Below are 17,409 nucleotides of genomic sequence, written 5' to 3'. Positions count from 1 at the left end.
ACAGTACCTTCCGACTCATACCCGCGAATACGATTACCTGAAGGGTATCGATATTCATTTTTCCCCAGATTCTGGAAAATCATTTCATTGTTTCCTGGACTCGATTGAATCCTTATTTAACTTCCGGGTACGTCCATTGCTTTGAATGACCGTCATGGTTATTGCAATGATAATAATAATAATAACCACGACATACCGAAAAATTCCTCAAATTAACATTTATTTATGTACTTAGTCATTCAGATTTAACTACTGGTCCAATTACGTGCATCCAAGTATGAACTAAATCAGTTCCTTGTCATAATTGGCCATTCCTATCCATTTTAACTTAGGCATATGTGCCATGCGCCCAATAAAGAAAAAAAAATTCAAATCCGAAAATACCTACCGAAAAATGCCGAAAATGCCTACACGCAAATGCCGAAAATGCCGAAAATGCCAACACGGAGGGCGCCATGTGCAACCTTTCCCACCGTCCCCCATGACTCATGGGACCATGTGACAACAAACCAACCCTTTCGGGTCACGAACACATGGGACCATGCTCCACGGAAGTCGATAGTCAAGGGATCTTTTCGGTCTGTGCCGATTTCTCCTCATTGGGATTGTATACTTAATCCACTCACATGAAGGGTTATCGACCATTCGACTCAGCCAGATCAGAGCTACTCTCCCGTTCCTGAGGTCTGAACACGGACTCCTCAGGGCCGAAGAACGTTCGCGGCAAATAAAGGCTATAAAACAAAAACTACCTTAAAGGCCTACAATGAACGGAAGAGGATTTTGGATGCATGTTTTTCGGTATAGATAGGCATAAAATCGTTTGGAACAATTTACTACTCACTCGGTGAAATATACAAATTTACATACACTCTTGATACTTCTGACACAATTAACATGAGCAAATCACTTATTTTAGCAGCGGAAAAATCCGGGCTGCCATTGAGATCGGCTGTTACCTCCACATTCCACAGACAAAATCTATGTGAAAGGCAACGTTAGCTGTTATTTTCTCTACTCCAATAAATTTTCCTTTTTGACACAGACGTAGATATCCATATCCCTCTCTACCAAAACAGAGAATAACCGAGAGGTTGTTAATATGATTTCACTTTTTCACATACTATCACTTTGAATTGCCTGTGTCATATATTGCTTACATAATTACTACATTAGTTTGGATGTATGCTACACAAATTGTTTGTGTATTATCGCAATTGTTTTGTGCGCGTCATCACCCGGTTTAGCATAAACCACTGAGTACCCTATCATATTCACAAAAACAAACAAAACAAGCCATGTTCCCCCAATGCGAGTATTCCATGGGACTGAATCCCGTATTACACATTAGACTCTATTTACACAAAAGAAAAATGTCCGCCTTTGAATGGTCGGCTAACGCTAGGAATCAATGAAGTAAAGATTAAAAAAAAAAACATAATTAATCCGAACATTCCGACCATATCAGAAATCCGTCACTAAAACACGGAGAAGGAAAGAAAAAGGACTCAAGTCTTCCATATAAAATAAACACAGACTTGAACAACGAACTATCATTTGCAGTCACTACCAGTGGACTTTCACGAAGTCTAGATTCAAATCGACATCGATTAAAAGTAACCAACAAAAACACATCCTGAAAAAGAAAATATATCAAACACATGTATCAATAAAGACGATGGCTGTAATTTAACCGTTGTAACCCGCTGTCTTAGCGAGCTGTTGATCGCTGCTGTGCCCACATGAGGTTCGAACCTGAGACTCTGGTCGTCTCCATCCAGGGTACTGTAATCAAGCCCTAATTAATCTAATCGTGTATCGAACTGTCATAACAAAAATAAACATCTATATCGCTCTGTAGGTCATAGTCTACGGGGTGGCAATTAAAGCACTTGCTGTCTTTATTCTCAAAGAAACCAGAATGTTGGTTCGGCCAACCTTTCTGCTTGTATATCTTCCTCCCTGTTCCAGATTCTCCCCTCTCAGCCATAAATTCAGCTGACACTTGTCCCACGGTCCGGAGACAAAAAAAACACCATTCAGCCTGCTTCCTGCTAGGCCCTTTTTTTCTCTCTGTGTCCATCAAATTAATTCATTAGAAAACTGGCACATTTTATTCAATGCTCGGACCAGCCCACATACATTCAGTACACGAGAATCATTTCTCAAATTCGACCGTCAATTCACATTTCATTCTCTCATATCTCTGGAGGTCTGGAGTTCGACTCGTGTCTTCTCTCCTTCCAAAGTGCACCATCCGTTAGCCCTTGACCATAGCAATACTCCTATTTCTCCGCCTCTGAGGCGAGTGTGTGTACCTATCAGATACTACCCTATCTATCGGTATAAATCATCCATCAAAATACCTTAGGTAAAATAATAACAATACTAATAATAATAATAATAATAAGAAGAATAATAATAATAATAATAATAAGAAGAAGAAGAAGAAGAAGAAGAAGAAGAATCTTCTAACCTTTTGCTTGAAATGTATAGTATCAAAACACTGCTCAAGTTACATTAAGAAAATAATAATAATAATAATAATAATAATAATAATAATAATAATAATAATAATACTGAAATTCAAATTAATTTAAATTATTAAATCCTTCCAAACCACTAACAGACCTTCTACATCTGACCTCAGTAGTGTAGTGGAGGACAGGGGTTCAAACCTCGGCACGTCATTCCTTGAACATCACCAGTTACAGCCAAACTTATACTACCATGCAACAACATGCTATTTCTGACTTTACGAACATAGTGCTGATTCTAGCCCAAGTTTTTCCTTTCATACGGGCACTTGTTGATGACTCTGTCACCTCGCTAATCCCTACGTAACTTAGGCACTTGCTCAGATGAGATCTACATTATTAATCTACATATCATCCTATTCCTTTTCCCCCCTCAATTCCTTCTCAGCACTAAATAAACAAATTATAATAACATGCAAATATATCCACTAAAAGGGGTCCCCTATTCGATACACTAACACAGGATCACTCCCTTCCCATATCTAATTAATTTATTGAAACAAAAATGAATAAAAGGATTCCCGACCATTCTTGGGCGGATTAAACCTATTTATATATGTTATTTTAACCCTATACTTCATGACTATTATTTACACAGGGAAATACTAGCATTGGTAATAAACATAACTTGGTACTCAACAGTTGACGTCTTCGGCCCTGTCCGGAGGATCCGGAGGCCTGCCCATGTTGGATTACTCCATGGCGCTGGATCCTGTAGTCCTGGAGTTCAGAAGTTCCATATCTTGTCTTGCGTAATCCATTTTAGTAACACACGGATCACTGAAATTAGATTGTAATTCACACAATTTATCAATTTCTTGCACACGTGTTACCGTTCACTCCTATTACTTCTTTGTCTACCCACTGCCAGTTACAAGGAGATGAATATATCGGCTACTTTCAGCTAGTCTATTACACTGTTAAACCGGGCGTTCCCAGCATTCGTATGATGCAGAATTTTCTAACCCTATCTTCTGTATGGTTTAATAGTTCAGGAACACTCCTCACTAGATTGTTAATCAGTTAATAATCTGACCTACGCTCTGTTCAGAAACAGCGTGATTTTATACAGTTCTTTGTTCTGCTCGAGAAATTCTACGTACTATCAAGTAGTTGTTATGCAAAATCCTACTTCATCTTTCACGAAGTCTTAGTCTACTTTGCAACCGATATCTTAAGTATATCTCATTACCGTAATCGTCTGTTGCCTATCACAAATTATAATCACAAAAAAAACTGAAAGATTTTCCCCGCCGCTTTGTCCACATAGTATACCAAGGAGCGGTAATCCGATAGCGAAGCGACCGTCGTTTCCCGTCGAAAGCTCCTCAACGACTACTCCAGTTCCCTGGAACTGCAAAAAACTTATACTAGCCCCGGTGGTAGGGGCGGTTTAGTGACTTCATCCCCACTCTTATTTCGACTGCTCCTGGATAAACCAGCCTGTCGAAATTAGCAATACGCTAGACTGTGTGACTTAGATATGCACAAGTACGCTATGCCATGCGGAATTGGATCTGTTCGGCGGATCTGCCGTAATTAATTTATCATCTTGGAGGGGAAGTAGGGAATCCCCGAAGGCATCTGGCTTTTCACTAGGCGTCCGTACGCGACCGGAGTTATATAAGTTGTTTACCAACGCCTTTCGCTTGGAGAGTATTTTCTACCAGAACTCTTGACTTTATAATTCCACCAAAATTCAGTCCACTACTCTAACGGGTGGAGTATTGTTAATTAAGCCTTATTTATGCCGAAATGCATTAAAATTTGCCCGATTGCTTTGGCATCGCTGTACGCTGGCAGATGTTTTCCAATATGGAGTCGCTAAATAGTGTTCTTCTCCTGCTTCTTCTATGACGTGTGCCTAGCTCGGGGATTCCTTAAGCCACCCAGTGGGCGGGTGAAGGCGCCTCTCTGGCGGGCTTTGTATTGCACAACCTGACGATACCCCCAGCATCCACACAAAGAAAGCTTGCTGCCAGCTTCCTTACCAAGCATATCATTTGAAATAAATACTAATTGTGCCGGTACGGTCACAGTATGTCCAGCTGAGGATGACCCGTTAGGGTCGAAACCGGTCCTGTATTTTTAATAATAATAATAATAATAATAATAATAATAATAATAATAATAATAATAATAATAATAATAATAATAATAATAATAAACAAGTATTGATTAGAAATAAAATTCAGGAAACTCAATCGTCAAAAGTTACCAGTGTTTCGCCCAGAGTGCGGCATGGGCGAAACACTGGTAACTTTTGACGATTGAGTTTCCTGAATTTTATTTTTAGCTATCTCAATCGGAAGCCATATTTTGGTCAAGTATTGATTAGGTGGAGCTCTTCTCCTCTTTTAATTTGTGTTCAGATAGGATGGTGTCTTCAGTGATGGATTGTTGGACGTCCAGGACAACACAGGTGTATATGTGCGAGGCCGACTTCTGACTTGGTGTCTGGCCTATATGCTTTGTTGGGTCGGCTGGATGCGATGGTAGAGTGGCGGCGTCACCCGGCCGAATAAAAAATAATGAGATACCGGGGTTACACAGTCCCCTGTTGAAACAGACGGCGAAAAGCATTGTTACCACACCTGTCAATCATATCTCTACCATAGAAATACGCGAAATACTGACTGAATTTCCTTCATAGCCAACACTTACCCCGAACAAATAGCTTCTCAGCGGCATATCGGATAACTTTCACTCCATCCACCACAGCTTTTAACAACACGCTAGCATCCAACATGCATCGGCACCAACATGGCGTCCCACTACAGCTCCACTTCACAGACAGAATTGAAGATGACTCGTCCTAGTCGTGACATTACAACTCAGTCGTAGTGTACTTTCACATTTGATCCCTCCACTACGGATTACACCAAGTGTAAAGTCCGTTCTATTTCACTAGGCCAGCACCACGAACCAAAACCTCGCCCCGATGTTCTTCATGTTTTCAATTACGACAATACCGGTACCTCCGTTTAATGTCTCATCAACCTTTCACACACTGGTATTTTTCACATAGCATTCAAAGTTCTCAAGAAGTACCGTAACAAAAAACTCATTTTAAGAGAGTGATTCTAACCCCACAACATGTTCCCTGAAAATGCCATTATCAGCAAATAACGGCCGTCATTGTTGCCATTCAAATGCACCATGTACTTAACGACCTTTCTTTTCAGCTACACCGAAATTATGCCTAAACATTACGACACCCAATCAAGTTTCCTTCCATTTTCTAATAGAGTAGTGTCAACGATTCATGTTGGACCACCACTGCTGGACACTGTTAAAATGCCCTGTGGTTTTACGCATTGGTGCCGACTACTTGTATCTCTTACCATATATTGTGCCCATGTAAATATGTTAATATAATCCTTTTTAACTCCATATAATTAATGAACATTGTTTTCCTCATTGATATTTTAGTAACAATTTCCTAACATTTCTGATAGTGTAACGTCAATATTTCTACGGACCACTGCTGCTGGACACTGTTAAATACCCTGTGGTCTTACCTATTGGTGCCAGTCACTTATCTTTCCCATAGACTGCCCCCATGTAGATATGTTATTACTGAACATTGTTTTTCTCATTGACTATCCCTACTTTAATATGTCAATATTATTCCTTAGTACTTATAATTTAATTACAAATCAGGTACCTGATTTATGCCTTGAGGTAGTACTGTGACTGAAGATGCCTTCAATGATAAGGCAAAACATGTCTCATATGGAATTAAAGATAAATTCCTAATTTAAAAAAAATAATTTTTGTAATGAATAGGTGATATTATAAACTAATTATCATCCTACATAAGTGGTATGTTCCGAGCTGTCAGCGGAGAGATGGCGTGGAATGTCATTAGTAGATGAATAAGTTTGACTGGCATCTTTAAAAGTAGGAAAGATCACAATATGAAGATAAAGTTGGAAGTCAGGAGGACCAATTGGGGCAAATATTCATTTATAAGAAGGGAAGTTAGGGATTCGAATAATTTACCAATGAAGGTGTTCAATAAATTTCCAATTTCTTTGAAATAAGGTTAGGAAAACAACAGATAGGGAATCTGCCACCTGGGTGACTGCCTTAAATGCAGATCAGTATTGATTGATTGATTGATTGATTGATTGATTGATTGATTGATTGATTGATTGATTGATTGATTGATCCATTACAAAGCATTAGTACAGCGAACGACCAATAATGGTTGATTTTAACATATTTTTGAATACATGTTAGGTTTATTAAACTAAAACATTAGAAGAAAAGACGAGAAATGAAGTGCAAAATTACTGGGAGTTGTGCAACCCTGCAACAATACCATGCACCGCCCCTGCTTATTACATCCTTTAAAGGGATTTTAAATGGCCAGTGTGAAGTATTGATTTCTCATCTCTTTCTTCTTTGTGGTGAACTGAAAGTTTATCTTTCAGGGTTGAGCAACGCGTGCGGCCAAGTGAGAAAAGTGGGTGAGCGTGCTGCCAAAGATGCTGACAGTGTTCGCCTAATGCGGGATGCAGGTGCTATTGTTCTACTTGTTAGCAACTGTCCTGAGCTTTGTATGAGCTATGAGACTGACAACAAAGTGACTGGCACTACCAACAACCCATATGACTTGAGGCGGACACCAGGAGGCTCGTCGGGAGGCGAGGTGAGTACATACGTACTACTGTGGGATTTTTCCTTTCTTTTTGGCAATGGGGGCATATTGCTCAGTTTGTTACAAGTAGCTGCCAGAAGAAAAGGAATCGAAGCTGCTTTGTTAGGACACTCTTCTGCCAATTTTTTTTTTATGACTTTGCATTCCTAGTGTATTTAGAGGCATTTTAGAACATTTTGTAGATCATCTAGTGAGCTTGAAGCTTGAGTTCAAACCCAGAAGCGGTAGTTACCAACACTTTCTTGCCAGGCCAGAGCCTCCAGCCAATGGATCTGCGGTGACTGTTACTCGAGTGCAAACTCTTTGGCGAGAATTCTACTGAAGTTTCTCCGCTATTAACAATGCCATATATATTTTAACTGCAAATGACCATTTTAATTTCATGAATGTAGGGAGTGACATGTCACCCTGTCACTATCCTTAGAGCCGTCCCTGCTAACTAGCAAACTGGCCGTAAATATAGAGTCAAGTTTGCAGTTTAACATGACTGTTGATATTATGATCATAGGCATGGGAACTGACCAATGGAATGTTTCTTCATTTCAATAATTGCATATACATCAGACAGGTTTCGAACTGCGGTCACCTTGGTGAGAGGGAACTATCTATGCAGTCATATCGAAACCGACAATGAATTTTTTTCAGAAAGGGTGAAGGGTCCGTAAGAGAGCAATGTACAAGAATTTAGCTGCCATTTCAAGCTGTAAGGTCCACAAATTGATACAGAAATTTCTAATACGATTGCACACCTTAGTGTAAAGTTGGACGTGGACAGCCCTGGTGACCAGCTGAAGTAAGCACGTTATCTTGAACTTTCTGTGCCAGTTCGTTAACACAAGTATTTAAGATGGCAGCCGTGAATCCACCTAATATTCTAGAATATGCATTAAGTTATTTCCTTGAAAAAGGTTTTCCCTCTTCCTGTGAAATAACTTTGGAAGAAAAGGTGATGGGTTGACATGTGATCGAACTATACAATTGAAAATCATCCCACGGGTGCCAACATTGTTTCGGAGTCATGTTTGGTGAGAAATAATGACAGTGAAAGTGATAGTAGAAACAGCGATACCTCACCTTCATTACCTGAAAGAGAAGGCAGCACACCATTGCAAGGTACGAGAGGAGTTACGGATCCGAGTTTGAGCATATAGAGCTGTACTATTGTGGTGGGCATTGGCTTGGTGTCTATCTTGACAACAATAATTTGTTTACTATGCTGATTGTAATAGATTACCCACTGCCCTATTTTCTTATTATTAAACTCTTGCATTTCCCATATTTGATTTTGTGTTGATAATTCTGAAGTTGCCTGACCAAAAGTTAGGAATTGGTGTGGAAGTAAGGAGAGATTGATGGAACTTACTAGAAAATTAAATTTAACAAAAAAAAAAAAAAAAAAAAAAAAAGACAGCTAAGAATAACATGCTGGCAAACATAATTGGCAAAAATATTAATCTTAGGGAAAAATGGAAGGGTATGTAGGTACTTTAAGGCAGAAATAGGTTCCAGGAAAGACATTCCAGGGATCATTAATGAACAAGAGCAATGTACTTGAAAGGACTTATAGAAGGCAGAAGTATTCAGTCACCAGTACGTAAAGATAGTTGGATATGAGGATAATCTCCAGGTTGAGGAGGTGAATAATACTGGTGAATTACTCAAATTTACTTATGATAATATATTTACAAAAATATACAAAAGCTGGAAGCTAGAAAAGCAACAAGAGCTGATAAGATTTCTGGGGATTTACTAAAGGCAATGGGTTGCTGTATAGTGCTGCATCTACAGAACAATCCATATAAACCTGAACTACTTTAATAGGTCATAATTTCCCTCTGAAATCCCGTAGAAACTTGAAATTTATTTTAATGATCTCAGTGGTTCTGGGAGAATCAGTACCGCTGTCCGTTGTTGACAATTTTATTGAATGCCATAACAATAATGAGCACTGTTGGCAAATTAATACAGTAATTTGTTTGCAGTCTTTAGCTGGGAGTCATAACAAAAACCTGCAGTACATATTTTGATAGCATGTTTTTATTGTGAAAACATTCTGGAAGTGGTTACAACACAACGGGCATTCCGCAGAGAATTCAATGTGCATGATGTTCCAACAAAGGCAACAATTTTATTGATTGTGAGGCAGCTGGAGACAACTGGTGTACCGAACAGTGACAGTGATAAACATAGACCATCATTGAGTGCAGAGACTATAGATAATGATCGAAGATGCTTCGAGAACTCTCCCAAGAAATCATTGTGTCTATTGAGCCAGGAAACAGGCATTTCAGGGGGCATATGTCAGAGAGCTGCAAAGAAATTGGGGTTGCAACCATACAGAGTGCATATAGTGAAAGCATTGAAAGAAAAAGATCATGAGAAATGAATGTGTTATTGTCAATGGTTTCAGGGGTTTATTAATCAACATCCAGACATTCTTTCCATAACTTGGTTTATAGATGAGGCATGGTTTCATCAGTTACGTTACATCAACTCACAAGCAGCTGATATTGGGTTTCTTTAAACCTCCATATCCTCCACAAAACACCAATGCATGATGAAAAGGTTGGAGTGTGGTGTGTGGTGTCAGCTTCCAGGATTGTTGGTCCCATTTTCTTTGATATGAATGTAGACACTGCAGTTTATATAGGAATCTTCAATACATCTGTGGAGTAGCTGCATGATATTGAACTGTCAGAAGGTTATTTCCAACAAGATGGAGCAACATGTCATATGTTGAACGTTTCCATGCAACTTGTAACCAAATTCTTTGATGACCAAATAATCTCCAAAAATTTGTGCCTCCGGGATCACCAAACTTTATTTTATCTTATGAATGTAATCTCTCAATTGTGTATTATCATCTGCCAAAGTTGCACGTGTGTCCTATTATTGATTCAAATGTTATGACCCATTAAAGTAGGGTGAGGTTTTTGTGGATTGCTCTGTATAATATTTATTTGATAATTTTTTTGCATGAAAGAGCTTTACCAAATACAGTAAATGGTAAGTTGCAATAGCAGCCCCAGTGTTTACAGGAAATAGTGATAAACATAAAATGGATAATTACAGGCCAGTCAGCTTGATGTGTTGCATGTAAGCTCTGAGAAAATATTCTTTCTGATGTATATAAATAGTCTGAGTGAAAACTAGAATCACAAGGCTCTTTGCAGATGATATTATAATGTAGGGCCTATAGAGAAGTAAATAAGTTACAGGTTTGTGAGCGACTGAAAAAAGACCTCAACAATGTTGTGAAATGAACAGCAGACAGTGGTATGATGGTAAACAGGATCAAAAGTCAGGTTGTAAGTTTCACCAAGAGGAAAACTACATTTTAATTACTGTTTTGATGAGGTGAAAGTACCTCAAGGGTATCACTGTAAGTACTTAAGTGTTATTATAAGGTTTTATTTATTTATTCTCCAAGAGAGATATCAGTGACTATGGGATATAGAAACAAGAACATAATTACTTGCATTATTGAATATCGCTATGCATAGTTTAGTAAGATGATTGTCTCCCTATCACGTGAAATACAAATGGTGATGGAGAATTTTAAGTGAGTCCTTAATAATGTTTAAGGTGATGTCATTTAGACAAGTTAAAGAAAATCCAAGGCTTTTCATAAGTCTCCAGGTCAAAAGTGGCACAGCATCCCTATTGCCCTTATAACACACCAGTTTTTCAATGGAACATGGTAGTGATCAGAGAGGTTTGGTAGACAGGGTTTGTAAATGGACTTCTTCTCCTGGTTGACTTCAGATGCCTGCATCTCAACTCACAGAATATCAGTATTCATCTTCCTGATAACTTTCCCCTCCCATGTAGTCCCCACTTAGAAATACGAACGGGGGACTATTTTAACTCCAAAATATTTTACCCGGGATGAGGCCATCATCAGTACAGATGATTCATACAGAGAAAGCTACATGTCCTTGGGAGCTAGTTATGGCTGTAATTTCAAAGCAAATTGTTGGATCTAATACAAGAGCTTTACCAGTGCACCGGTTTAATGCAATAATATCAGTTCATCTAAAAGATCCTTTAGAGAACTCACGGTGTACTTCTTCATGGCTTTCCCATCCTAGCAATCTCAAGGATTAGGCTAAAGAACTTCTCACTTGGTGATGTATCCTTGGGGTAATCATATTAATGAGGTTGTAAATAAAAGTTACAGATCTTTTCACATGGTTATGAGGACATTTAGGGGTTATAGGAAGGATGTAAAGGAGAGGGCATATAAATCTCTGGCAAGACCTCTATTAGAGTATGCTTCCTGTGTATGGGACCTACACCAGGATTAATTGATATAAGAACTGGACAAGTTCTAAAGGAAAGAAGCAATATTTGTTGTGGGTGATTTCCATCAAAATAGCGTTATGAAATGTTGCAAACTTTGGGCTGGGAAGACTTGGGAGTGAGGAGGCAAGCTTCTTGACTAAGTGATATGTTCTGAGCTGTCTGTGGAGAGTAGACAAATAAGCTTGAGTTGAGCCTTTAAAGTTGGAATTCAAGAGGACAAATTGGGACAAACATTAATTTATAGGAATAGGAGATAGGGATTGGAATAATTTTATCAGTCATGGGAAATATTTGCTAAATTTCCAAGTTCTTTGAAATAGTTTAAGGAAAACTATGAGAACAATTGTAGGGAGTCTGCCACCTGGGCTACAGTCCTAAATGCAGTTCACTGATTGATTGATTTGATAAGTTTACTCCAAGAACTTTATAGTGTTGGAAGAGGAACAATATTCACAGAATTCACAAGTCACGTGATAGAGGGAGGAGTGATTACTTAACCCTTGTAAGCAACAATTACAGACATGGAAGAGAGTGTACTAGGAGCCTCCATGGCTCAGGTGGCAGCGTGGCAGTCTCTCACCGCTGGGTTCTGTGGTTCAAATCCCAATAATTCCATGTGAGATTTGTGCTGGGCAAAGCGGGGGTGGGACAGGTTTTTCTCCAGGTACTCCAGTTTTCCCAGTCATATTTCATTCCAGCAAGACTCTCCAATATTATTTCATTTCATCTATCATTCATTAATCATTGCCCCAGAGAAGTGCGACAAGCTTTGGTAGCTGGCACAATTCTTATCCTCGCCGATAGATGGGGCTTCATTCATTCCATTCCTGACCCAGTTGAAAGACTAGAAACAGGCTGTGGATTTTTTAGAGAGTGTACTGTATTATTTTAAAGCTGTTTAAGGAGACTGACAGATATATTTATTTTTACAGGCAGCTCTCCTTGGTGCAGCAGCATCGGTGATTGGTCTGGTATCTGATATTGGTGGCTCATCACGCATTCCAGCCATGTTCACAGGCGTCTTTGGACACAAGCCAACTCCAGGTTGTAGCACATAGTTCAGTACAAAGTTGGTAATAATGTCAGAATTTCTCTTTTGTGTCATCTCCCTCATCAGATCCCTCTAACTTTCAAATAGATTACAACCCTACAGATTCTAACTAAAAGAGAAGTAAACTTGCATGCGAATATATATCTCATCATTTTTGTATGTTTTATGTAAGCTTTCTAAACATTTAATGATGATATCACATTCTCAGGCCATCATTTAATATTTGGAACATTACTATTCTTATGAAAATTTGGAATAATTTTCATGAATGATTGATTTTTCTTAGAGACAAAGTGATAACATAATCAGCCTTATATTCCTTTTTGTCTTTCAAAGATTATGAACAAGAGAAAGAATTCACTTAGCAATGAGATGTTACAATGTTTGATATTATTGTTGTTCTAAGATATTTATTATTCTTTCAGAGGTACTGTAGATTTTTAATGCAGGGTGACTCAAAATAATAGGAAGTTTTTGAACTGAGATTGATAGGAGAGAATACATAATTTATACTGATATCCAATTATTTATGCCACTTAAAAGTACTGAGTATGATGCTACTGTTGAATTTTGTACAGATAATTTATTTCTTCACAATAAATCAGATTGATTGATCTTTACTACAAAGTGGCTTTAATTCAGATATAATATTTATTTATTTATTTATTTATTTATTTATTTATTTATTTATTTATTTATTTATTTATTTATTTATTTATTTATTTATTTATTATTTTTTTAATATGTGAAAATGAGCCATGAAAACTTACATTCATTAATTTTGTGTTTGTAATAAATATTGATAGGGCAGAACCACTAAGAACTCATAGTGTTATTTAGTTGTTACAGTCAATACAGACCATACAGGACCAAAAGAGGTCTACTTAATTTCACATTCAACATAGCAAGCAAATTTCACTATTATTGGCCATTTACCACTTGCAACCACTTCAGTCATTGATCAATGAGACCTTCCAAATCCATGGTAGTGATTGATATTGTCCACTGTAACATCAATATTTACCATAAATACCTCATCTCATCTGTTACTTTGGATTCCTCTCTGACCCCGTGAATTAGAAGATAAATTCTTCAGATTCATCCTCCTGTAGATCGTCTTATTAATCAATTCAGAATTCCATCCAAGAGACCTCTTGTTTTAGCACTTCCGGTCCAATCGAAGTGTCCAATGACAATCCACTGGTAATGCGGGTAGCCTGCTGGAGCCGTGCTTCGAAAACTTTGAAACTAACTTCGAAAGCACTTACTCGGTGTTTAATAAAGTTCTGTGTTATGTTGCCAGCATCATGCAGATGTGAATTAATGCTACTATATCTAGACAATGTCCCAGTCACACTCGTGGACTAAATATCACATTAGTTCTGCATTTTCTGTGGGAGACATAGAGAGCACTCACTATGCACTACTGACTTCAGGCGCTACCTTCTCTGCGCAGTCTCTTAGGGATATTGTGCATGGCACAATGTAATCCTGGCAAGTTCTTCTAGTATTCTTGCTTTCAGTTCTTCTGTTGTAGCAGGCCAGGTATGCTAGACTTTGCTTTTAAAATTTCCCCATAACAAGAAATCATATGCTGTAAAGTTAGGTGATTTTTGGAGGCCATGTAGTGTTACTGTTCCTTGTCAAACAACTGTCATACAGCTGCCATTGATATTCATGCTGTATGTGCCATTATTCTGTCTTGTAAAATTTGTTCAGTTCATGCGCAACAAATTTTTCCAGCATGGCACCACTCCACTGCTCCAAATACTGTTTTAAGTCACTCAGCACTTCCAACATCTCAGGGTTGCCATAATATGTTTCAAATTTCCATTTATCTTGAGTAACAGTGTATATATATGGTAGCTGTAGATACAAAAGCATAATAAATAATTACTTAGTCAATCCTCTTCTGCCTTGAGGTGTGGAGGTCCATTAAAATTATGTAAATCTTAAAATTGAAAATTAATTATGGAAGCCTTTGCATATTGTTCTGATGATATGTAAAACAATTTCAAATAAGCTCATAATCTGCTGTTATGCACTAGCAGATAGGCAATCACTCACCAGCACATTTAGTCACTAGTTTTCCTTCCGATATAAAACCAAAGTATTGATATGCACTCATATAAGTAATATCTGTTAATATCAAAACATTTCTTGGTTTATTTGACAGACTGAATTTGCTGGCTGGCAAGATAAATTTAGTGTCAATGTTAACAAGAAATCTTGTCGACATCTTGAATAGGCTAATGTTCCGAGTTATTGTAAGAAACCAAGGGAAACGAGGGATTGAAACCTCTATTAATCGACAAGTATAATACCTTCATGGGAGGTGTGGTTAACAAAGATAAATGTTTGTTCCAGACTGACTAGAAGGTACTGGAAGCAAATTTTTTCCAATCTTCTAGATATGGCATTACTTGATGCATACATCCTGTACATGATAAGCCTTTACCAAGATAAGGCCGTGGTCAGTATAGTTAGAAAATTGGTAAATGAACCCATCCCAATTCTTATACCAGTTGTGCGGCCAGCAGGTCATGCAGTATGTGCATTTTATGTCCTCCAAAATATTGCCACAGGAAACAATCATATGTATGTTCTGTACTTACAAACATATAGTAAATAGACCTGCAATGAGCAGCTAATGCTGAAGCCAGAAGCTAGCAGCCGCCGCCATCTTACGTTACTACACTGTTTTGATGCATTAATGTAAAAACATAGCCAAAATACAAATATTAGATGGAAAATAATGAAAAACGCATCAAAATTGTAACAATACTGTTTATTTAGTTTATTATGGCTTTTATCTTAATGTTTAGAAAAAGTGACTCTGATACATCAAGGTACAAATGCTTGAAAATAACTAACCTGTTGACCGATCTATGCTGAAATTTGTTTTATCCAGAGGTGCTGACGCTGGGCATTTCATCCCCTGGACATACAACACTAAGCGGGTGGGCGGGCAGGCAGGCAATGAGCGTATGCTATTCAGCCACAGTGACGTTGTGGTTACATCACAGGCCGTGAAGGATGAGCAAAGTTTTCTATGTCACTCTCGATCACTGTGGTGATACCTAAGTTTGAAATGGAGGCAGAAATCCAAATCATTTTCAGTTTATGTTGTAAGAAATAATTTATTTATGCTCATTGCAGTTTATCTACTTTGATTGGATACAATAGAGAGTTGTAAATTCAAATAGTTTTGTAGTGTATGTAATGAATTACAATATTCACTGTTATAAGAGGTCAAGGATGTTGAGTTTTTGTCTCTCCATTAGGTCAATCAATTCATTTTCCTTCCCATTCATTGTTAAAATATTAATTGTTCCAAATCGGGTTTTGTTCTCTGATCAAACACTTGCACGAACATTAGGATTACCATCATACTGTGCAACTGTAGTCAAAGACTTGTCAATTCCACTTCCAACTTCCATCCGAAGCTTGTACTGTAGTTGAAAGCAAGTACAAAATTACTCATCTGCTGACCTGCTAAGCTAACATATCTGAGGATTTTCTTTCGGGGTTTACCCCCTTAGCCTTGGAACATCCCTCTTCTCCACAAGGCAGTGGTTTCCTCTTCTAATTTTCCCCAGGAAGGATGGGTTGCCTCATCCACCATCTTTGCCATTCCGAAGGTCTCCTTCTCTGCCTAAGATGCTGTTAGGCATGGGTTCCACGTTATACCCCGTGAGACTGGGTCCCAGCCTGAACTTAGCTCTCCTTCACACCGGCCTACTGATGTGGAGGATACCCACCCCCACAACGTGGATACGCCAGACGAGAATTACTCAAGTGAAGGATAAGGAAGATGACCCTATCTCTCTTGAGCCAGGTTAATGGTTGTGTATGATGCCACAACCAATGCATAACGTAAAATCATAGCCAAAATACAAATATTAGATTGGAAATAATGAAAAACACATCAAAATTGTAACAATACTGTTTATTTAGCTTATTATGGCTTTTATCTTAATGTTTAGAAAAACTGACTCTGGTACATCAATGTACAAATGCTTTAAAATAACTAACCTGTCGACCGATCTATGCTGAAATTTGTTTTATCCAGTTGTGGTTGCTTGGGTTTACATTATCTGACAAACTCATGAACAATCCAATCATGCTTACCAGGAATAACATCGGTTAGTATATTTATTTGAAGGCATACTGTGTATCTATTTGGTAGATGCATTTACATTGTTGTTGTACTTTGATCTTGGATAGTAAATATCTACGTCCTCACTTGTGATGAAACTCCTTTGCCAGTTAGAGGCTAGCTATTTTCTTTGGACTATTTTCAGAAGTTCGGTGAACAGGGAAGGTCACATAACACTGTTATAAGAGGTGCTTGTGGTTGCTTGGGTTTACATTATCTGACAAACTCACGAACAATCCAATCATGCTTACCGGGAATTACATTGGTTAGGTTATTTATTTCAAGGCATACTGTGCAAAATCGAGTAGTAAACTTGTTGAGTTATGTAAATATATTACGTTTTGCTGAATGAATAACAGGAATTTTACATTTTTAATGGAAATATTGACATTCCCATTCAAGGAATTGTAAATCATAGCTTGTACGCTTAAACCCTGTATCTTTGTAAATTATAACACAAAAATTGTAATGTGTCAGTTTTCCTTGAATGTATAAATATAAGAAAATAAAACTGACTGTTTTTATCGAGCTCAGTATAAATCAAACTGGAATATGTTGTAAAGGTTGGTTTTCTTGTGATTATAGTGTCTTTTCTTTTTAAATACTCTAACCCAATCAACATTTCACTGAATAGTGAAGGGGAGCTTCATTGTCACAGTCGAACATTACTGCTTCACTTCCCTGCCAAGTT

General features: G+C 37.9%; 1 protein-coding gene across 2 annotated transcripts in view; it reads left to right on the top strand.

Annotated features, from left to right (window-relative positions):
* Positions 1 to 17,409, top strand: part of LOC136858303 (fatty-acid amide hydrolase 2) — a 228,006-nt gene that overhangs the window by 147,255 nt on the left and 63,342 nt on the right. For both annotated transcript variants that reach the window (XM_067137742.2, XM_068225486.1), the window contains exons 5-6: positions 6,977 to 7,194; positions 12,441 to 12,552. In XM_067137742.2, the coding sequence (XP_066993843.2) occupies positions 6,977 to 7,194; positions 12,441 to 12,552 (330 nt within the window). The remainder of the gene's footprint in view (positions 1 to 6,976; positions 7,195 to 12,440; positions 12,553 to 17,409) is intronic.

This window comes from Anabrus simplex, chromosome 1 (assembly GCF_040414725.1).
Source record: "Anabrus simplex isolate iqAnaSimp1 chromosome 1, ASM4041472v1, whole genome shotgun sequence".
Taxonomy (NCBI): domain Eukaryota; kingdom Metazoa; phylum Arthropoda; class Insecta; order Orthoptera; family Tettigoniidae; genus Anabrus; species Anabrus simplex.
Note: the sequence above shows the minus strand (reverse complement) of the source record. Positions and strands in the feature narration are given on the sequence as shown.